The 23,393-nt window shown below is 51.2% G+C and overlaps 1 protein-coding gene across 12 annotated transcripts in view; it reads left to right on the top strand.

The window, feature by feature from the left end:
* The window catches only part of TOGARAM2 (TOG array regulator of axonemal microtubules 2), a 62,214-nt gene extending 41,022 nt beyond the window's left edge, over positions 1-21,192 (top strand). For 10 of the 12 annotated variants that reach the window (XM_026015979.2, XM_072767407.1, XM_072767404.1 and 7 more), the window contains 7 exons: positions 1,469-1,627; positions 5,736-5,853; positions 6,250-6,344; positions 8,324-8,516; positions 9,413-9,629; positions 16,095-16,181; positions 20,706-21,192. In XM_026015979.2, coding sequence (XP_025871764.2) covers positions 1,469-1,627; positions 5,736-5,853; positions 6,250-6,344; positions 8,324-8,516; positions 9,413-9,629; positions 16,095-16,181; positions 20,706-20,962 — 1,126 coding nt within the window. In that variant the 3' untranslated portion in view covers positions 20,963-21,192. The remainder of the gene's footprint in view (positions 1-1,468; positions 1,628-5,735; positions 5,854-6,249; positions 6,345-8,323; positions 8,517-9,412; positions 9,630-16,094; positions 16,182-20,705) is intronic. The other 2 variants (XR_012003194.1, XR_012003195.1) reach the window with 1 other exon arrangement.
* Positions 21,193-23,393: the final 2,201 nt, after the last annotated feature.

Raw genomic sequence — 23,393 nt, 5'->3', positions numbered from 1 at the left:
CGGGCTCTTCACAGGGAGCCTGCTTCTCCCTCTGCCTGTGTCTCTGCCTCTCTATGTCTCTCATGAATAAATAAATAAAGTCTTTAAAAAGAGAAACAAAACCATTTCCCAAACCCCTTCAATCCCACAGGGCCAAACCACTCTCAGCCCCAGAGCCAGTCATGACACTGATGCAGGAGGCTTCTGGGATAGGCCTCCCCCCGCACCCCCCGCCCCGGGTGTGTGGAAGCAGCCACACCACAGCCCAGTACAAAGGGTGAAGGGAGGTTCACACCCTGGGTTGTTACTTAGCTGCTCTGTGCTCAGTCTCCGCATCTGGGAATAATAACGGTGTACACCTCCTCAAATTGTGAGGAGTAAATGAAACGATTCATGAAAAAGCAGCGCCTGCCTTTACTGTAACATTTACTGTGTGCAGTGTGGCGGCCACTAACTCTTGGGAGAAGTTCGTTGTACATTTTTCTGGACTGCTCCCTCTGCTCCGCTTCCTTCTCTGCAAACTGATGCTAATAGTGGCTTGTGGCTAGAGGGTGCTCAGCAGGGCTCCTGGCTCCGAGCTGTGCTAACTACAAACTGAGGCAATTGATCATTGTTGCAAGAAGCAAGGTCAGGCGTCCTCAGGGCTGTGCTCAGGAATTCCTGAGGATCCTGCCAAAATGCAGATTCTGACTCAGATGCTAATGGAGCTGGTGCCTGGGCCACAGGGAGTAGGGGGAGGCCAGAAGTACCCCCTTGTGTTACGCTGGGTTGGGACCCTGGTGGAAGAAGGGGTCAGTGTTGCCTAAGGAACTGCGGACACACAGGCCCTATTTGAAAAAAGGTGAAAAGAAACAGGTGACATCCTGTTGGATTTCTCTTGTAAGACCTCAGCTTCTCCCTGTTGGGGTTACCAGATCACCCACTGATGCCCCTCCTGTCTCAGTTCACTTCAACAAACGTGCAGTTAGCTCCCACTAAGTGTGGGCAGGTGCCAGGCACCAGCAGGGCACAGGATTCCACTTGCTGTCACCTCCCTGGGAGCTCCTCGCCTGGCTGGGGAGCCGCAGGGGTGCTCCTGTTCTTCCCAGGGGACAGGGATAGTGCGAGTCCCAGGGAGCATTCTGCAGAGGGGGCTGGGGAAGGCAGAGAAGGATCTCTGATTAGGTAGGATCTTTCTAGGTGGAGAAACGATGGGGAAGGCACACATGCAGGAAGGCCCAGAGGTGGTGAGCACGTGAACATGTGGGGAGCACCACATGGCTTTAGGGCTCCTTCCTCCTTCTCCTGCTTATCGTTGTCATCCTGGGCTCTATGAGCAGGATGTGACTGCTCTTCCCTTGAAGATTCCCTGTAGCCCATATGAGACAGATTTCAGAGCCCATCACGGCATGAAATGTGGGTGCACAATTATAGATCCATGTGCAGCAGTCTAGGGACCCCGCACTCCATTCCTTGTCTGACCCCTTGACTGTGATGTATTTTTTTTCAGCCACCGAAACCCCTCAGTCCGGAAATGTACTGCCGAGCACCTCTCAGTCGTCCTGGAGCAGATAGGTGCTGAGAAGCTTCTCTCAGGCACCAGGGATAGCACAGAGATGCTGGTGCACAACCTGGTGAGGCTGGCCCAGGATTCTAACCAGGACACCAGGTGATGCAGGGCCAGGGGGCCTGGGGGCTGCCTACCTGCCAGCCCAGGGCAGATAAGGTGACCAGCCAGCCCTGAGAGCCCTGGCCCACACAGCTCAGCTTTCCTGGGGTCACGGGAGGGACAGCCAGACAGGCTGAGGCTGTGTCCGTCCTTTATGGCCAGCATCCATCTGTCTCCACCCGCATAGCTGGGCCTGTAGGAATGCGCAGAGCTCCCCGCCTCCGGTTCTCCTTCTCTCACCGCTGCTCTCTCTCTCTTGTTTCTGACCCATCCCAGCTCCAGCCTCTGAAAGAGCATTCATTCCTTTCAAGGATAGCGCACAGAGGTCACTCTTCATTATTCCAGACAGGACAGTGAATGAGAAAAATTAGGCCTCTACTGTCCTGGAGCTCACCCCTTGTAGGTAGGGATAGACAGAAAATAAACAAATAAATTAGTGTGATCATTTCAGGTTACAGATAAGGGATGCAGCAAGAAAAACACCAAGGTGGAGAATGGGGTGGTGCCTACTTTGATGGAGTGTCACGGGAGATCTTTCTGGAGAGTAACATTGGAGCTGAGAACTGATGGGCCAGCAGGAGCCAACTCATTGGGGGTCTGGGGTGTGAGCGTCCCAGGCAAAGGAAACATACAAAGGCCCCCCGGATGGGAATTCGCTTGGTGTTCTGGGAAGAGGAAGGCTGGGCTGTGTGGCAGCCAGTGAGTGGGGCAGTGTGGACAGGCGATGAGGCCGACAGGGCAGGGCCAGGCCAGGCAGGGACCCTCAGGCAGTGGTCAGGAGTCAGGATTTTGGCTGGTGTGGGACGGGAAGCCACCAGAGGATTTTTAGTAGGAGTGTGAGGAGATACGCAATGGTGTTAAGCAGGAGAGTGATAGAACCCAATTAACTGAGGGGCCTGGGTGGCTCAGTCTGCTGAGCGCCTGGCTTTGGCTCAGGTCGAGATCCCGGAGTCCTTGGATAGAGTCCTGCTCAGCAGGGAGCCTGCTGCTCCCTCTCCCTCTCTGCTCCCCCTGCTTGTGTGCTCTCTCTCAAGTAAATAAATGCAATCTTTAAAAAGTAAGGAAAAAAAAGTATTTTAATATTGCTATTAAAAAAAAGAATCCGATTAACTGTCTTGGAAAGCTAGGATTAGGGCCCAGTCAGCCCATCGTCACATTCCTTGGTTCCTAGGACGTTATGGCCAGATCTGGAGACACACCACATCCGGTACCGCTCCGCCGGGTCTGTCCTCCCTATGTTCTGTGTTGTGCTCCAGCCTGTGCTCTCATAGCTGACAGTCTGAGGTTCATCCCCCCCACGGCAGCCCTGCTCCGCGTACCATGCTCACACGTGCTCCCCCCGTGGAGCCCAGGGAGAGTGTCTGGGAATATGGCCAGGGGGCAGGACTGTGGTCAGGGGCGCATGTCCACTGATGCAGCTCGAGCCCTGTGGGGAGCCCTTGAGCATGCTGTGCCCCTCGGCCTCCCTCCCACGGCGCCACTGCCTATGTCCTCGCGACCTTGCAGTATCTGGAGTTCTAATTTGTATTGATCTAATGGGTAAAAGTGCCATCTCATTATTGTTTCAGAGTGCTTTTCCCCCTGATTACTAGAGTTTGTGTGTCTTTAAATGCTTGCTGCCTTCTTGATTTTTTTGAAAAAAATCTTTCTGGCTGCTCATTAGAGAATTGATAGTAGGGGAGGGGGCCTGGGTGGAGGAGGGACATGAGACAGATGGTTACTCCCCCAGTCCCCGCCAGGGGTGCTGGAGGCCAGCAGACGGGAGGGAGAGCTGGATTGGGGTGTCTTGAAGGCAGAGCCAACAGGATGTGGGTGGTGAGGCTTTCAAAGAGAAATCAAAGATGATGCTTGGGTTTTTAAAATGAACAATTGGATAAATGATAGTGTCATTTACTGAAATGAGGAATATTGGTGGAGAACTAGAAGGTTTTGGTTGATTTGTTTTTATTTGTTGGTAGGGGGATGGAAATAAAAATTTAATTCTCTCCAGCTGGAAATGCCCCCTCCATCCTGACTTCTCTTACGTTGCCAGTGTTGACTACACTCCATCTTCAGTCAGGGCCCCCGTGCTTTCAGCGTCCATGGCACTGCACTCCCTGGTTCCCCTCTTCCTCTATGGCCACCTCTTGGCCTGCCTGCCCTCTGGATAGAGATGGCTGCAGGAGTGTCTTCAAGCTTCTTCTCCTCTTACAACTTTCCTGAGCACCATCACTACTTCTGTGGGTCCAGTCACAGCAACCTGATGCTTCCTAGGGTCTCCCTCCAGGCCACCCCTTGTCTGAGCACCAGTGCTCTACCTCCAATGCTTCTGGAGGACCCATCACCACTGTCAGATGTCCTGCTGTCGTCTTTGGTGCAGACTGTCCCTAAATGAGCCCTCTGCCTTCTCCCCAAGCCTGTGTTCCCTCTATTGTTAGAAGTCATTATTATTTACTGAGTCATCTAAGATGATAAATGAGGACCTTCATACGTCATTGACTCTAAGACACACAATTTCTCCCACATTTTAATATCTTACGATCAGAGGCATCTCACAGTTGCTGCTGGCCAGGCAGCAATTTTGATTTGGGTTTTACTCTCTGCACATTTTTGAACTTGGTCCTTATTGCTCGTGGCATAAACCTTTGAATTATGGTTTGCATTGTAGAAACTAAACTATGAGCCTTTCTTTGCTTGTTAGCCTTTTATATTTATTTTAAGAAGTCACCATGGGTGCTCTGCGGGGACTTGTTGAGTTTAATTGCTCCTGAAAATGTCTTAGAAATATTACTCTATTATTCAGCGTTGAAATGAAAAGTTATAGTGTATGAGAAGAGGCATGGAGATAGAGTGATGGGACATAAATTAGATATTAATGCAAACAGTCATGGAAGGAGTGACCAAAATTCCACATTTTCTTACCAGGCAACCACCCAGTGGTTTACCCAGCCTACGGAAGGAAGGGCACCACCTGCAAGTAATGTTACCTTGATTTCTGAGATAATACATGAAAGGGGTGCCTCCCCACATGGGGCAGTGTCATTAAAGGCACTGGAAGTTGCCAGTGTTTTCTATTTCTGTTTTTGCTCAGTGGAAAAGGAATCAATGGTGCATTTTACAATCAGTAGAGTCTTGGGTTGAGTGAAATATGAGATTGTAGATGATTCTTGCTCCACCTCTGATCAACTACCCTACCCTGCAGTTTTCTTAGCAGGTCCTGAATCTGACCATCCCTTCCTCCTCCCACTCTACAGCCTTATTTCAGGACTTCATCATGTCTTGTTTGGGCTATCATGGTGGCCCTTGTCACCAGAGAGAGACGTTCACCACACTGCTGCCAGGGACATTTTCATAAAGTTCAAATCTGGTCATTTCACACTTTCCCATGGTCTGAGGGCTAAAGCCCAACTCCTTCACATTTCCAGAAATTGGGTCCTACCTTCTCTCTTTCCTATCCTGCATCCAGGCCCTGCCTGCTGTTTTCCAACCACATGCCTACTGATGTGTCAGACTGTATTATGGATCCTGAAGTGACCAACCCCTGCCCCCTTACTCCCTAATCCCATCCCACTTATGGACTCTTACTCCTCTTCTCAATGCGAATCTAAGGATCTCCTCTTCCATGAAGCCCTCTTTGATTTCCTCCCCCACTCACCGCTGTTCGCTGGGTAGAGCTGACCATTTCTTCCCTTACTGGCCCTTGTACCCTTTCTCAGACTTCCAGATGCCCCATACTAGAAGAAGTTAAGTATATTTTGGTATAGTCATCCAATGGAATATTATGAATTTACTAAAAAGGATGACATGGGATGATTAATGGTAAAGTGAAAAAAGTCAGAGGCAAGTTTTATATATATTCTGATACCAACAAAAATGTGTATGTGTCTAAAAGACCATAAGAAAATATGTAAAAATCTAATAGTCTTTCCTTGGTAATGGGGCTACGGATGATGTTTATTCTTTTTATGAATCTAGTTTTTAACTGTCTTAATTAACGATTATTGTCTTAATTGGAAAAAAGTATTAAAAACTCTTTTACTACAATTAGAAAACTCCTGTAAATCTGCAGAACAGATTTATGATGCATTTCTGTGGCTGTTTCTTCATCCCTCTCTTTCTCCTGTGGCAGGTTTTATGGCCGGAAGATGGTGAATATCTTGATGTCAAATACGAAGTTTGATGCATTTCTGAAGCAGAGCCTCCCATCTCACGACTTACGGAAGGTCATGGCAGCTATTAAGCAGCGGGTAAGTTAGTGGCCTGAGCAGGTGGAGGGTGAGGGGGGTGGGGTGGAAGGTCAGAGCCAAGCCAGTCAGGGGAGTGGGGTGTGCACTCCAGAGGTTCCATTTCGTGCACAACTCCTGGCAGGTGGAATAAATGTGATTTCCTTCCCCTGTGCTCGGACCTGGCTCTGTCCCTCTCTGCCGGTGTCCCTTGAGCCACCTGGGTGTCCACACTGTCTCCTGTTAAATGGGGATCTTGATCCCTGCCCTGAGTACCAATGGTCTGGAATGCTTGGTCGTACCCTCTGAAGCCCTGCCAGGTGGAAGGGGTTATTCCTCTCATTATGATCTAGCCTGGAGTGGCTGGCAGTTCCCAGAGGGCCACCCCTTTGGCTCATGTTTTGTGTTCCCTTTTTCAAGGGAATGGAAGATGGTGATGGACTTCTATCTGCCAAGGGCCGCAAGGTGTCGAGGAGTCTGGTGTTGTGTGAGAATGGGCTGCCTGGAGAAGATGGGTATGGCTGCTCTTGTCTCCCTGGGGCTCCACATCCAAGGCTGCCAACAGAGATGGGCCACTTGCCCTGGGCCAGGGGTAGTGGTTCTGAGGCTGTGTGGATCCAGGCTACGGTGGAGACCTAGTTGGGTAGCAGCACTCATGGGTGAATTTCCCCACCCAAAGCTCAGGGAGACCAAATCCTACGATTTGAACATACTTGCCATCCAGTAGTCATGCCGAGGGGGTGAATTCCAGTAGTCCGGGCAGGGCATGTTGCTGGCTGGACCATCTGCATGAGCTCAGCGTTTCTCCATCCACTTCAAGCAGCACATCCTGTCGCCATCAGGGTGGCCTAGGATGAATTTAGAGGCAGCTGTGGGACAAAGGCAGAGGAGAGGGAATGGGCAGAGAGGCTAGAGGGTGCGTGCTGGGAGGAGCTAGAAACCAAGCAGAAACCCCCTGGTCATTGATGTGCCTGAAACTCAGAATTCTTCTATGGTGCTCAGGGAGGGCTACATCTGAACTCTCACAGGCGCCCAGGGCAGCCCCCACCGCCCCCAATATCAACCAGCTCCAGATTAGCTTCCTGCTCTCTCCCATACAGACCAGAGCAGCTCCTGCTCCCTGGCCGATCCCTCCCCCCATGTTCTGTCCCCTACCTTTGCTTATGCTGCATCCCTTGCATCTGGAACATGCCTATTTTTTCTACCAGATTCCACAAGATTCAGATGACTGTTATCTTATCCCAGAGGCTCTCTCAGACACCCTGTGTTCTCTGTTTCTCAGTCCTCTGTCAGCCCCTTGACTTATCCGTCTCCCTTTGGTCTCTGAGCTCCTGAAGGCAAGGAAGGTGTCTCTTGTCTGATTGTCCTTAGTGCCCACCATAGCTCTTGACACTTGGTAGGCAAGCAGCATGGAGTGTAGGAGGGAATGACAAAATGGATGATATTGGGCTCTGCCAGAGGGGACTTTGGTGTAGGGCCTGAGCTCAAAAAGCCTAGTTCTGAGCTGGGTGTGGGGGTAGGAGTCCTGAATGGAACTGTTCTCATGCTGCCTGGACTGGGCCAGGGGAAACCATAGGCCCATGCTCTTAGCAGAAGGGAGCAGGGCTGCTGCTTCTTCTTCTTTTTTTTTTTTTTTTAATATTTTATTTATTTATTCATGAGAGAGGGAGAGAGAGAGGCAGAGACACAGGCAGAGGGAGAAGCAGGCTCCATGAGGGGAGCCCGATGTGGGACTTGATCTCGGGACTCCAGGATCACACCCTGGGCTGAAGGCAGCGCTAAACCACTGAGCCACCCAGGCTGCCTGGGAGCAGGGCTTCTTAACATTTCTCTGGTCACTGGAGAAGTGTGAGCCAGACCTAGGCAACCAGGGATTAGGATAAAGGAACCAGGTACTCTTTTTTAAAGATTGATTATTTATTTATTTATTTATTTATTTGTTTGTTTGTTTGTTTGTTTATTTATTTATTTATGAGAGAGAGAGAAGGAGGGAGAGAGAGAGAGAGAAAGAGAGAGAGAGAGATAGCATGAGAAGAGGGAAAGGGAGAAGCCGACTCCCAGCTGAGCAGGGAGCCCGATGGGGGCTCCATCTCAGGACCCTGGAATCATGACCTGAGCTGAAGGCAGACCCTTAACCAGCTGAGCCACGCAGGCGCCCTTCCCTCACTCTTAGATGAAATGCACCGTCGTCCTTTTGTGGACTCCCATACTGGGCCCCCTTTCTTCACGTGCTTTCTGAAAAGAGAAAAGAAAGGCAGGAAGGATGAGGCTGGCAAGAGGATGGGGCTCTAGGCAACCTTATTGTTGTCCCCTGAGGAAAAGGATTTCCAGAGTCCCAGGGCCAGTGTCCTCAAGCAGTAGGCGGAGAAGCTGGGGGTGGGCCTAACTGCAGGGGATCCCCTGTCTCAGTCTCTCTTGTCCATGGGAGGGGGCATGGGACAAGAGGTGCGTCCATCCTCCGGGGCTGCCCGGGTCAGAAGTTCCTCTCACTCAGGCTCAGCTCCAACGGCCCTCGGCTGGAGGGGCTCCACTCCTCTGTGCGTGGTGGCCTGGAAGTGACCAAGCAGCTTCGGGAGCTGATGCGGCTGCTGGAGGCAAAAGAGTACCAGTCTCGGATGGAAGGCGTGGGGCGGCTCCTTGAGCACTGCAAGGCCAGGCCAGAGCTTATCACCGCCAACCTGGTCCAGGTGAGCACTGCCTCATCCCTGCCCTCCCGCCTGTCTCTTCCCGGTGGGTGCAACTTCAATCTGGAAAACTCAGGACAGAGTTGGACATTGTGCTAGATCCCTCAGGGTAAAGGGAGCCTGAGAAGCACCTGCTATCCAGTTGCCTTGGTAACACGAGACTGCCTGGAAGTAGCTGAGGGGATAAGGCACCTGCGGACCACCCAGAGATGTCCTGGGCATCACCCAGCTCTTTGGCAGATTTTTGGGGAGGAAGGTAGAGGTAGAGGATGCCACGTCTGAGGGCTGCTCCTGGTCTAGCCATGCACATGATGTGTTGGGGGCAGAGCATGTGGTTGGCCCGGAGACTGGGCCAGGATATTTGGATGGGTATATTGGGAGCAAGCACAGGCCGTGCTTTCATGGGCTGGAAACCAGGGAAGATGCCTGCTTCTTCTAGGATTGAGGCTGCTGATGCCAAGCCATGTAGCAGCGAGTTAAGACACAGGCTCGAAGTCAGCAGACCAGGGCATCCAGCCAAGTTCCTTACTAGCTGTGTGATCTGGGGCAAATCACCTAACCTCTTTCTGCCTCAGTTTTTGTTTTGTTTTGAATGATAAGTTGAGGATGGGAACCCCTGCTTCATGGACTAAGACCATTCCCTGCGAGTGCAGGGTGCCTGACGAGATGCTCTAGATGCTTTGACACACTGAGTGCTCAATATGTGGCTGTTTCCTCCCTCTCTTGGCATCCTCCCCTTTTGAGGAGGTGAGACCCTCATCACTGATAATGTTCTGGCATGGGTTAGATGCCCCTGTCAGGGAGGCAGGAGGAACCCTTGCCAAGGGTGGTTGGTTGGGCTGTGGGGCTCCTGCCCAGCCTGGGTTCCCATGGGCTCTCGGTTTCTGTTCCCTCAATAGGTCTTTGATGCTTTCACCCCAAGGCTTCAGGATTCCAACAAGAAAGTGAACCAGTGGGCACTGGAGTCCCTTGCCAAGATGATCCCCCTCCTCAAGGAAAGCTTACACCCCATGCTGCTCTCCATCATCATTGCTGTTGCAGACAATCTCAACTCCAAGAACTCCGGGATTTATGCCGCTGCCGTGACTGCACTGGATGCCATGATTGAGAGCCTGGGTGAGCCTCCTGCCTCAGCCCTGTTTGGCTCTGGTGGGCAGCGGGCTTGTTCCTTGAGCCCACCCCAGGGTGGGCTCACCTGTCCAGCCAGGAATCAGCAGAGTGCTGATAGGCACTGGGGGCTCTCAGGCCAAATGTTTCCCTGGAGGCTGGGTAGGACAGGGGTGGGCAGCCCAGAAGCTGGTTGGCAGGCTTTTCCATGTCACATGCACCAGAGTTGGAGCGGGGGAGATGTGTAGATGATCTAGTCCTGCTTCCTCCTAGTATGTGTGACAGAAATGACTCACCCAGGGTCACACCGTACTGTAGTGATTGAGCCAACAGGGAACTGAAGGGAAAATAAGTCAGGATTGCCAGGAAGAAGCTGGAAGCACCGCTAGTGATTTTTTTCTAGTTGTAGAGATGATAGCAGTGGGGGCGGCTTGTACGAGGACCAGGCAGGTTGGTGCTGAGACAGCAGAGTAAGCCTGCTGGAGAGGACAGAGTGGATGAGTGGGCGGGCCCAAGCAGGCCACCTTAATTGTCTGGCATAGGGGTTGGGCTGGGATCCCCTTGGCTTTTGAGTGTGAAGTGGACAAGAGTTGCCACTGAGGAAGACTGTTTGGGGCCAGGGTTCAGGGTGGGAGGAATTTGCGGTGAGGAGTGGGAAGGGTTGGGGGGGTGGCATGAAAGGGGAAAAAGGAGCTGTGGGTGAGACGTCAAGAATGGCGAGAGCTCCCAGTTCGTCTGTGCTTCGTACTAACACATCTTGGTTCACCAAAATTAGGTGGGATTTGGGGTGCATCTACTTCCGTTGTTCATTCCTTTCCTAGATGATTAGAGGGTGATATCTGGGTGTCTAGGGCACAGAGTGAAGCACAGATGTGTGTGGGACATAGCACATGAGTACCGTCACGCCCAGACCAGAGGAACCACTCTTGCCACAATGCAGGAAGCTCATGATCTGAGAACCACCTGTGCTGGCCTTGTGGCTGTATGTCCCCATGAGCACAGAGCCACGTCCTGCCTTTAGGACCCACAGAGCATCCCCTTGGTGAGGCCACAGACACGCCAGGCACCCCACCCCTCCCAGTGTCCACACCCTGCGGGAGCCCAGCTCCCTGGGGAGGGGTGGCAGCCGTGTCCTTGGCTGGAGCTTCCAGAAGCAGTTTCAGTTACAAATGAAAGGGCTGGTCAGGTCCTTCTCTGCCTTTTGAGTTCATAAATACTGTCAATTTCCTCTCTTCATCTCAAAGGGAATTTATGATTTGCTGAGTTTGTTGCTGTAGAACAAACAATATAAATCCAGCTTTAAATTACGGCTTGTTCTCAGCACGGCTCTGGGTAAGTGAGATTGCTGTTGCCAATAACCAAGGCTCTTGGTAAATCACTGCGGGCCCTGGATTTATTGGGAAAACCTGCACCAAGCAAAATAGGCTTCAGCTATTTGAAGAGGCTAAGCACCCTTGTCGGGGAGGGACACTTTTAACCCTTTCCTCTCCAGGTGTCATAGTTTTCCACTTTCTGCCATGGGCCGTCCTTCTAGAGCACACTGGGGCTCTGGAGCTTTGGGCTGCAGAATCTAGTGTCTTGCATTGTCACAAGACTCAGGCCTTCTGTACCTGGGGCCTTGCTGTACCTACCTGGGCTGGACATCCTGGAAAGAGGGCCTAGAGCTGGCCTGCTTCTGTGATCTGACTACACCTTGAGGCAGGTTGCAGCTAGGAAGATGCCTAGAATTGTCCTTTCCTCCTGGGACTGGGTCTCCTTGGGAATGGCTGATGATGCCCCCTTTGGCCCATCAGCCACAGGATCTGACGTGGGGAGAATGAAGGCTGGTGTGAAGGGCACTATTTTCCTCTTTAGTCCCTAGGTCACTGTTAGGCTGGAATGGAATGTTCTTGGCCTCAAAGAGTTGGAAGGAGCCCAGTAAACCCCTGGCAAAATGCTCCTATGGGACCCAAAGGTTGGAGCACGGGGTCTTGTTCCAGGTCATTTTTGAGCAGGTGCAGCAGTGGGCTCTTGGGGCCACATGGCTGTGCTAGGAGCCATATCCACTCTGCCCAATGAGCAACCTTGGCTTTGGAAGTGTTTTGGCTTTTTTTCCCCCCTAGATGTTTGATATATTCATTTGAGAGAGAGAGAGGGAGAGAGAGAGAGAGAGAGAGAGAGAGAGAGAGAGAGAAAACACAAGTGGGGGAACAGCAGAGGGTGAGAGAGAAGCAGACTCCCTGCTGAGGAGGGAGTGTAAAGGGGGACTCCATCCTAGAACCCAGGGATCATGACCTGAGCCAAAGGGAGACACTTAACCAACTGAGCCACCCAGGCGCCCCTGGAAGTGTTTTTAACTATGAAGTGACTGGGTGATTTCTATGTCCGTGAAGGGCAAAAGTGGAGGGGTTTAGATTGCCAGTAAGAATTCATCGCTGCCAAGGCGTCCCTAGGGCAGAATCAGGCTCTCTCTGGGAATGGTTCTCATCTGCCTGGAATGGTCTGAGTCCAACCTGCAGGAGGAGAAATGGATGCAAGTAACTAAGCTTCCCACTGTCCCAGGGAATTGGGTGGAAGAAGCAGAGACTGGGGCAGGAGGGGCAGAAGAGAAGGGGTGTGAATCTTCCTTTCCATTTCACCCAGGTAGAGACTGGTGGCTCCAATCCACCCTCAGCATCCTAAGGCCCCTCCTAGGGGAGTTACCCTAGGGATCGAGGCAATCCCTGAGAAGACTGGCTGGTTCTGTCTTTGGGCCCTGTTACTGGGTTAGCTACAGAAGAAACTTCACTAATTAAAACATCAGGCTGCTGATAGTCCCGCCTCCTGCCCCCCAACCCCGTCAGACCAAATAGTCAAAAGGGGTTTTCTTAATTTAGTACAGCCCCCAGCCAATGCTGGAGAGAGCAGATAAGCTCGGAAATGGTCAGCTTCAGATCGGCTTTTGCTAGTTTGTTCTGCAGACTCTAAATTCATTACCTTATATAAATCATATGACCAACATGGTATTGTTTGGGGCATTTAGAGATTCATCCATGGTGCTCCTCTAATATACCAACTGCTTAAAAATCTCTCTTCTTTTTCTTGTCGACATGTGTACAAATTTCCCTGGTTAAAGATCGTAATGTAAATACAATTTAGACTTTGCTTCTTTCGTTTAACCAGTTTTTCACGCTATCATGCAGCCTTCCTACTTAACTTAAAAATATGAAGTTTATTTTCCACCACGTAAAAGTCATACTTATACATTATTGAGAAAATAGAAAATACAAAGCATTGGAAAGGAAAAAATTGAAAGCCCCTCATTTTTGGTCTAAACTTCTGGAAGAGACTGTTATTAACATTTGTCATTTTTCATGCTAGATATTTTTTTCTGTACTTTTATAGAGTCATGATTATATTACACATTTTAAATTTGCATCCTGCCTTTAAAAAAAGCAGAGCACAAGCATTTACATATGATTACACACTTGAGTCACTTTTAATAGCTCTGTCCTATGCCTGGACCGTAGCTTGCATTTTTCTGTTTAAGTGGATCATGCTCACTTTTCCTGTGATGAACGGACCTCATTTTGGGGGGCTGTGTGACATATCATGATTCAGAGTCCTGTGCTTATTGTCGAGAGCCCACCCGGACCCCAGTTTCTTTGCTGTCACCATCCAAGCTACCATACTATTTCCACTTTTAAAAAAAGTTATTCTTTGACCTCCCAGTAGCCCCAGGATGACATGGCCTGGTGGCTTTAGGGTTTGGCTGCATGGGACAGGTGAGAGGCCCTGTAGACCTCTGCCCCCTTGCAGAGAGGGATGGCAGGGCCCAGGGAGGGCAGAGTGTGTGGCCTGCTAGCTTGTAACTGTTTTCTCTACTTCCCATGCCTTTGCTTGTCCTTGTATGCAGGCAGCACCAGGGTCAGCTCTGCCTTCCTTGTGGTACAGGAGAGGAGCCTACCAAAGACCCAGGCTAATAGAACATGGATTTTAAGGTTTCGAAAGTCAAATTCTGGCCTCTTAATGATCTTTCCTCCATTCAGGCTGCTGGGCTTTTGGAGCATTTTTGAGTAATAATAGTAAACAGTAGCAACAATAACTGATACTTAGTAATTATACACTCAAGGTACTACCCCAAGCATCATAACATGGGAGCAGCTCTAAGAGGAAGACAGGAGTATTATCCTCTTCTTACAGATGGGTAAACTAAGGTATAGGAAGTTTTGTCCTTTAACAGAGAGAAATGTGGAAGAGCCAGAATTTAGTCCAGGCGATCTGCACTCAGAGCCCACACCCTTCAACATATACTTTCCTGCCTCTCATTAAACCTGGGAGTGACCTGGAAGGTGAGCCATCACTACGAAAGCAGACAGAGGAAGGGAGGCCAGCTAGTTGGGGTGTAGAGCTCTGGGGTTTATAAACCGGCTCAGGCATGCTTAATGCCTCTGCTTTAGCACTCTCTGTAGGCCTCGAGTATTTATTGAGCACCTGTTGTATACCAGGCACAGGGGAGCACAGTCTGGCACAGATGTCCACTGCATATACATTTTTCAAGCATCTCCTAAGTTCTAAACCTCTCTCTGGCTCTGGGAGGCCATGTCAGCTGCCAGGAGGGGGAGGTCCAGCTGTGTCCAGAAAATGTCCTGGACCAAGTGTTGCTGGGGAGAGCAAGGAGACAGAAGTCCTTGTCCTTGGAGGTGAGCTCATGGCTAATGATGGGAGTTGGCCAACAGAAGCACCTGGAAACAGTAATGCAGGTGACATTGATCTAAAAACCTATTCTTACACAATTCAGATTTCCCAAGACACCCTGAGACCACTTCTTGCTAACTGCCATATTCTAGAGGCTGGATCTTTTATTGCCCAGAACAGATTATTTTAAAGACTCTTGCCTTATGGATGGAGTTTTGCAAGCAGCAGGGATGTGTGTGATGTACATGTGTACATTTTCTCCTGTGTCCCTTACAGCTCTCAGAGGAAGAGGAAGGGGAGCATGAACTCTTAGCTAGAATTGTTCCGGGGAGGTGGGGAGGGCAGTGAAGCTTTGATTGCATATCCGGGGGGATGCTGAAGTATTCAAGGGACTCAGAGGAGGTGGAACTTGTCTAGAAAGACTTCCTCAGGTGTGTCTCTAATCTCTGTCCCCTGCTAAGGGAAATCTGGCCTTGAGTGGGTCAGTCCCTGGGACCCCAGGATGCACTTTCTGGGGGTGCCTGTGGTCACACCCCTACAGACCTCCATGACAGGTGCAGGCAGGCCCCACAGCCACATCCCTGAAAAGTGGCTTTGTTATTTGCACTACCTCCAATGGAGTTAGGCTGGGGCTGCTGTGGCAGCGTTGGGAGCTGGGTGTGTATTGTCTACGTGAGCACGTCTTTCTCAGGTAAAGGGCTACTTTCCTCACCTTGTGTGTTTCTGTGAAGAATGCAGGACTTCAAGTTTAATAGTCTGAGAAACCAGGAGAGGTCAGCCAGAATGGGGAAGAAAGAATGGTTTCTAAATTCAGCACCTATGAGATCCTGCCGGAAGTGGCTTTAGAAAGACAATTGAGGAATGCCAGAGGGCTTCTTTATCCCCCAAGCATTCCCCACCCTATTTGCCTGTGATTTCACCATCAGTGGTTCATTCTGATGAACACTCTTTGAACATCCAAATGGGGAGGTCCCCAGTCTTCAGGCCCCACCACCAGCATGTCTGGGGGCTGGGTGTGACTAGAATGGGTGTGGGGGGTGCTAGGATAATTTTTTTTTAATTTTATTTTTATTATTTATTTATTTATTTATTTATTTATTTATTTAGATTTTATTTATTTATTAATGAGAAGCACAGAGAGAGAGAGAGAGGCAAAGACACAGGCAGAGGGAGAAGCAGGCTCCATGCAGGGAACCCGACATGGGACTCGATCCCAGGCCTCCAGGATCACACCCTGGGTTGAAGGTGGTGCTAAACCCCTGAGCCACCCAGCTGCCCGATAATTTTTTTTTACAGGTTAATAATCCCCCTTTCCCCTAAAACTCCTGAAGAGTGGGTTTGGCATGTGGAGGATAAAGTCTCCTGTCTTTACAAGTGTGCCATCTGGGCCTCAGTGTCACACAGGGAGGTTTTAGATATATACTATTGAGAGCTAATACGCATCCCCTGCAAGTTCCCTCCTCTGGCCCAAATAGAGCCAGCAAGAAGCTTCTGCCCCTCATAGGGTGACCAACCATCCTGATTTGCCCAGGACTGTGGGCAAACCCTCTTCCCCCGCTGCCCCTCAGACTCAACAATTTTGAGGAAGCGCAAACAGGAGGAACCAGATGTGTGGGAGTAAGTGCAACCTGTTTGGGAGCCAGTTAACTATACCAGGCCACTCAGTCTTCCCTAAACACCCCATTGTGACTCAGGAAATTTAGTTCAGCTCCCCGACAGGCCTCTTTCTCCATTGGGTATTGCGGGTACCTGACGCTGGACAACGGGTACCAACGCTCAGGCCACAGCATGGCCGCTGACACTCTCCTTCTCTTCCAGACAACCTTTGCCTCCTACAAGCCTTTGCTGGCCGGGTGCGTTTCCTGAGTGGCCGTGCGGTGCTTGATATCACAGAACGTCTGTCCGGTGAGCATCCCCGAAGCCCCTCGCCCCAGCCTTCCAGTCAACCTCCTGGCATGGAGTTGAACCACCCACTATCTTAGACCCCCCAGTAATCCAATAATCCTCACGGACCTTTAACATTTTTTGATAATCTGCTTGTTAAAAATAATTCCCATTTTACCACAAGATAATCTTTAGTTTTGACTAAAATGAGGCAGGTTTGTACATAAAACAGTTTTTGAGAAACTATGATCCATTTCTTCTTTGCAAGCATGACTCCCACTAGCCCATAGAGTACCTTTGTGTGAATCAGAAAAATGTCCCAGCTCTTCTGGGTACACCGTGCTCACGGGGGCATGGCTTGGTCAGCAGCAGCCCTATCGTGAGCACGAGATTGTCCCTTCTTGAGCGCGCACAGCCTGGAAAGCAGAGCACAGCCTGGATTCCAACCCTACTCGACCCCTTTGCCAGGTGCCCGGGCCCCGCAATGCGTGGAGCTGGGGCTTTGGCCTGAATCTGCTCTGCTTTGTTTGAGCTTTGGCCGAGGAAAGCTTGCTCCAAGCCAACGTCTGCTCTGAGTTTGCAGTCTCCAGTGATTTCACTCCTGGGCTGAAGCCTCCTGTGGCCCTTGTGGTGGCAGCATTTTCGAAAGGGCACGGCTTTGTGGTGGACAGACTCGTTTGCCACACACCAATTCTGGTCTTGGGCAGGTTACTTAACTTGTTTTTTTTATCTTCCATGCTTATCAAGAGCCTCCTCCCCCTTATTAGGAAGGTCCCGTCTAGGAAGGAGGCAGAGGACCTGTTCTCTAGACCTCAGAGCGTCCCTCCTCTCAACATGCAGCCAGGTTGTGGTATCCCCATGTGTAAATCCTCGTGTGGGTTGTGTTCAGGTTAGTGTCCTGCTTCCTATAGTGTCCCAGGAGGCCTGTCGCTGGCTAGGCCTCCAGGCTCTGTCCCTACCCCTGCCTCAGTTGTATGTGCTGGTCACTTAATCCTCATAACAATGTTATAAGGAGGGTGTGGGTTCCATGATTACCCCCTTTAAAAAAAAAGATTTTGTTATTTATTTGAGAGAGAGAGAGAAAGAACGAGCGCACGAGCAGGGTGAAGGACCAGAGGGAGAAGCAGACTTGCCACTGAACAGGGAGCCCATTGTGGGGCTCTAGCCCAGGACCCTGAGATCATGGTCTGAGCAGACGCTTAGCCAACTGAGCCCTTCAGGGGCCCCAGTGACTGTCCCTTTTGTAGAAATAAGGAAAATGGAGCTCAGAAACATTAAGTGCCCAAGGTCCTTTGGTGAGTAATCCAGGATTTGTGCCTGGGAGCCTGGCTGCAGAGCCTCTGTGCTGTGCTACATCTCCCCGAGTGGCCTCTGCCTTTGCCTCCTGGGCACCAGCATGCCAGCCACCCTTCCAGGGGTGATCTGTCATCCCCGTGCCTGCCCACATGTGGCTAGCGGCCTGTGGAGCCCTCTCCACTCTTCTTCCTCCACCTGGGGGGGTGTCCTCCAGGTTCTGGCACCAGCCCCTGTGTCTCCTTCCTCCCTAGCCCTCTGGTCTGTTTCCAGTGACTCCTGAGACCAGGTCCCACCCCGAGCCAGCCTCAGTCCACACTGGGGGTGCTCAGCACATGTTACATGACTGTCGGTGTCATTCTGCTCCTCCACCAGACTGTCTCTTGCCCTTGACTTGGCCTCTGTGCCCTGGTTCAGTACTTTCACTGTCCCTAGAGTGGAACCCCGCCTCCCATCCGGGTGCCCAGCCTCCTCCAAGCAGGTGGAGTGAGCAAAGTAAGGTCAGGGGCCTCCAGGCAGCCACAGGACCACATAACGGAGACCACCTGAGCACTGGACAGGGAACCCTCTACTGTTGCTCAAAATCACCGCTCTCCGGGTGAAACCCTTACCTGTTCTTGTACAGGGGATATACGGGCCCCAGAGGTGGAAGGGTACCTCACTTTAGATTATCTGTTTAACTCTAAATATTTTCCATCTGTTTCCAAGAGACCTCAAAGGCAGGAGTTTCTACATAGCTCTCCTGTTAAGTCCCCATCAGCCTGGAGTAGAGCAGAGCATTTCAATGAACACAAGGATTCCGACTAATAATAGCGCAGCTTAACAGGAGTAAATCTTTGGCTAATTACTTCAGCTGCCTTTGAAGCTCAAATTTCATGGGGTTTTCTTCCTCATGATGACTCCCAGAAGGGTCATTGCCACCTCTGCTGGCCTGAGAGGCCCACCACTGTCAGCCAGGTGACCTCCGCCTCGTGTACCTGGGGGACCCTGGGCCTGAGTGCGGAGGTGAGCTGCCCTGGCCCCCGTGTGAACGCCTGGCTGCTGGGAGGGAGAGAGTCCAGGTGTGAGTGCCGGGTACCCGTGAGAGGCAGCCAAACCCCTTGCCCTTTGGTGGGCATGGGGGAGCCCTGCCTGGGCCTGGTTCTTGACATCGTTCTCTTCTTGGTTTGCAGGTGAGATCCCCAGGAGGTTTAGGAAGTCTTTGAGTTACAGTCGTTCAGTTTAGGTGGCTAATCAGGATCTTTCTTGTTCCCTTTGGCCACCCCCCTTGCCCAACCTCTCCCTTACTCCTCCTGGCCTCCCACCCCCACCCTCCGCACCTTGGGGCTGCCCTGGTGGCTTTCCTGTTTCCTGTTTCCTGTTAACGGGGCGGGGCCTACCTCTCAGCCTGTCACCAGGTTCAAAGTTTCCGGCAGCTCCCACCTCTGTCCCACTTTACGAAGCTGTTCACCAGCCAATGTGGCTGGGTTCACTCCCTGGGTGCAGTCCTGTCTTCCCTAGGAATGAGGACCACTTTTTCTTCTGAGGGTTCTGTGCACTGGGGAGCCCCTGGGGAAGGCCCCAAAGTGTGGGGTGCAGGAACCTTGAGGGTGTGGCCTGAAAGCCAACAAATACCTTCCATTGGAAGTGACACTGCTGGGGGGGTCGGGGGGGTGGTGGGCAGGCTTTGCTGAGGGGGGTGGCCAGCTCATCTTCTCTGGTCCCTTGCTGTCCCAGCCTGGCCCTGGATTCAGAGAGGCCCTATGGGAAACATCCTGGGGGATTGGATGGTGGTAAGCTGGTGAAGGAAGGACAAACTGGTGGTTTCACTAAGCCTAAAACTCCACACCAGCCTCTGAAATGTGGAACCCCTAGGGGCTTGGGGCAGCAAGGGGTGAAGAGCATGAGCTTTGGAGTGGAGGCAGGTTTGGCCTCTGCCCTCGTCAGCTGTGTGGTCTGGGCCAAGCTCCTTGACCCCTGAGTGTCGGCTTCATCCTCTGGGAGATGGACTGGTGTCCTGCCAGTCCAGGGGCCGTGAGAACAGTGGAGTCAGGCTGCAAAACTCGGAGCCCCAAGACTCTGGACTTGGGCAGTGTTAGTTTCCCAGATGTGTCTCAGCCCGGGGAAACCTTCCAGTTTCTTTGCTCCATCAATAGTTAAAGTGCTTCTCTCAGTGTTGTTTGTGCTCACCTCTGGCAGGATGGCAGGCGGACCATGCTGGTTGTACAGAGCAAAGATTGTTAGCATGAATGCGTTCAGGGGGATGTGGCCATGGCTGCAGGCTGGAGCAGCCCCTTTGAGGTGACTTAGGGCTGCTCTTGAGGTGGCTTTGACCCTGGCATTTACTCTATGATGGAAGGCTTGCTGGCAGGGGTAGCCTGCTTGTGGGTTTCCTGGGGATTAAAACAGGTAGGGGGTCTAGGATAACCAGACTGGCGGGGGGTGAGGGTGGGGGGCTCATCACTGAATCAATGGTCTGTGTGGAGTTTGGTGGTTGACAAAGCACATCCCCGACCCCTGGATTATTGCTGGTCTTATTGTGGGGTTTGGCATCTGGACACTGGGGAGGCCACACTGATCTTATCTCCTCCTGGCTGTTTTATTTTTCAGCATGCTTCATTTGAGAGAATATTGACATTTCTCCCTGGTACAAGTTTTCTCTGTTCGTATGAACTCACATAGGTGGGGATGTGGATTAAAGTCATCCTAGTACTAGCAACTAGTTTTCACCAGCCTACCTACATGGACACTTACGTTTCCTTATTATCTAATCTCCAGCAATCTCAAGAGTTTGGTTCAGGGTTATAATCCTTAGATTAGGGAACAGGCTCACGATGGTTGGGTGGCTTTCTCAAGCTCATACAGTTGGTAAATAGCAGGGGCAGGATTGCAGTTTAGGTGTGTCTGCCTCTTTCCTCTCCCCTGGGCTGCAGGGACCGATTACAACCATGGGTTCTGAGCACTTGGCCTTTGCATACTCATTCCTCCATAAAATTTTTTTAAAAAAGCTAAAAATCGTATTTTATAACTGGTTGGTATAAACATGAATATAAATGAGGTTAGATAGCTTCATTTTTTCTTTTGTTTTTAAAAGAAATCAAAATGTTTTCATGGTCCCCTAAATGTGTCCCCAGCCCTAGATGTTGTGTCTAATGAACTCGTTGGCCTGTCCGGGCTGCCTGGACTTCAGGGGATAGAATTGGTGTCCCCAGAGAGGGCAGCGGGAGAGGGAAAGAGGGTGTGCCTCAAGTCTCTTTGTTTTCTGTTCAACAGTGCTGGTGGCCTCCGTGTACCCCCAGAAGCCCCAGGCTGTGGAGCGCCATGTCCTTCCAGTCCTCTGGTGTCTCCTGGACAACATGATCGGGAATGGTGTCCTGCCAGGGCGTGGTGGGAACGTCCGCACAGTGGTTCGCCAGCTGTCCAGGAGCCTCCGGGAGCACATGGGGTCCCGGCTGCAGGACCTGGCCGCTGGCCAGCCACAGCAGGTCCTCAAAACGCTCCAGGAACTCTTAGGCCCAGAATCCCCATGAGGCAGCCCCAGCCAGCGTCATGGACAGCGGGACGCCGACAGCAAGACAACTGGCAGCTCATGCCCCTTTCAACTGGGTTAAAGACAGATCTGAAACGGGCGGTCATGTCATTATTTTTTACCTTATTTTATTTTTATGATGGAATAATTTCCCAGTCTACTTTGTCTTAGGGTTCCAGATGTACATAGTATATTTTGAAGTAGAAATAAAAGAAGTACTTATTTTTCTAAGGTTTTATTATCTCGTACTTTTTGTAACCTCAGACAATTTTTTAATAACTAGGCTTGTCACAAAACAACAGCAGAAGTAGCTGCAGATCCACGGGGACCAAGAGTTAGGGACCCACATGTTGTAGACCATGTGTCTAGGCATGGCCCCCCAACTGTGACAGGCTGTGAGGGACCCACATGTTGTAGCCTGCATGTCTGGGCATGCCCCCCCCACCTGTGAGAGGCTGGGCAAGCCCTCTGGAACCTAGAGACCCTCCGTTGGCCATTCAAATCTGGTTCATTTGTTGTAAGGCTGATTCGAGGTGAGTAGAATAAACATCTCCAGGGTCATCCTGCTTCTGCCTTAACAAAACCTTCGTGCAGCATCTGTGGATCCTGTGGGAACCTTCTAGTGGACCTGTCCAGCTTATCAAAAGGCAGGGAGAGTTTGACACTTGCATTATGGAAAGCCTTCTCTGGAAGCTGGCATTCTGGGTAGTTCTGCAGGGGACTCGATGATGCTTCACACTCCAGTACCATAAATGAAAGCACTTGGTGGAGCATGAAGCTACAGGACATGCAGAGGTCATGTGGGAGGTTGGAAATTGCACAGGCTCCTCCCCTTGGGCTGGCTGGAACCTGGAGGGGTGTGCTGGATGCAGGGTGTGTCAGAACACCAGGAACCTGAGAGAGGGTGCTGCCCACTGAGGGAGTAGCTGGAGGACAGGCATCCTGTGGGGAGAGATGGATGTGTGGGGCTGGGGCTCTAGACACAGAAGGCACTTGGCTTTGCCTGGGGCGAGTGGCAGGTTGACCTGGTGTGACCAGAAGAATTAGAGCTGGGGTCATGACCTCAAACACATGGGTAAGGTGAAGGCTGAAGGGGCAGCAGTCCGGTGCCTACCATGGAACCCAGCCAGACCCACAGCAACACTCTGGGGCAGCTGCACATGGCTGAGGCCCTGAGACCCCAGCGAGTTTTCTTGCAGGCCTCGCCAGTGGGCCCCCTCCAGTGTCACCTACCCCAAGGTATAATATTAGTTCCACATCACTGTTCCGAGCCTCTCCTGAGGAGCATGGCCCAGAGCAGGCTGGGGAGCCCCAGATCCACTCACTTCTATATTTCCAAATTCATGGGTACTCCCAGCTGTGAAAGCCACTTTTTCCTCTTGCCTATGTTGCCAGGTGCAGCAAGGCCTGCCCCCACCCTCCCAATGCCCTGGGGTGAGGTTGGGTTTGGCACAATCATCCTGGGACTTGAGCTTTTAATAGGTGGCTTAAGTGTGACTTTGAGTGATTCTAGCCACAGCAGGAGCTGTTTCTCGCTAGTTGTGACCCCAGCAGGGGCTTCCCAGCAACCACTTCCCCTTAGGCTGATTCTGACTGAACCAGGTTAAAGGCAGGCTAGGCAGGGAGTCATCAAAGACACCCAAGAGGCTGATTTTTAAACATTTGGAAAGTTTTTACTCGAGTTAATTGTGTTTGCTTGGAGTCTAGGCAGACTTTTTGGGTTTGGTAAGGAGACTGACTTTTTCTGCTTGTCAAGAGCCGAGAACCTGTAGGAGCCAAGGACGTAGAGTCTGGCAGGGATTTTGAAGACAGAAATTAAACTCAAAGGCATTGTCCTATCTTGCCTGCTTCTAGGTCCTGTCTTCCAAGTGCATCTTCAAAATGGAAGCTTCCCACCCCCTGGGCTCTGATCCCACCCTCCTGAGTGGAGGTGTTTAAAACAACTGGAAATAGCTGAAAGGCAAAGCATTAACTCTACAAAGTTCCATTTTATTTCACTATTTTAAGTTTAAATCTAGTCTCTGGACAGGTGGTCTCTGTGGGCAATGCTCCTGGCCCAACCCCATTGGGGAGGGGCTGGGTGGTTCTTGGGGTACAGGGACCTCAGGAAATTTCCATCTCAAAAGGTTTCCTACATTACTTTTATTTTATTTTTTTAAGATTTGAGAGCGAGCGAGCGAATGTGCACCCACATGCAGAGTGGTGGGGGGAGGGGCAGATGGAGAGAGAGCGAGAGAGAAGCTAAAGCAGATGCCCTGCTGAGCTCAGAGCACTGCAGGGGGCTCCACCTCCCCACCCTGAGATCATGACCTGAGCCAAAATCGAGAGTCGGTTACTTTACTGACTGAGCCACCCAGGTGCCCCCCACATCTTTAATTTTAAAACAAAGGGAAGGACAGCATGTTAGCCTGGGCCTAGGAGAAGGAGGCCTA

The sequence above is a fragment of the Vulpes vulpes genome, chromosome 8, assembly GCF_048418805.1.
Source record: "Vulpes vulpes isolate BD-2025 chromosome 8, VulVul3, whole genome shotgun sequence".
NCBI classification, from domain to species: Eukaryota; Metazoa; Chordata; class Mammalia; order Carnivora; family Canidae; genus Vulpes; species Vulpes vulpes.
The sequence above is the reverse complement of the archived record's forward strand: the minus strand, read 5'-3'. Positions and strand labels throughout refer to the sequence as shown.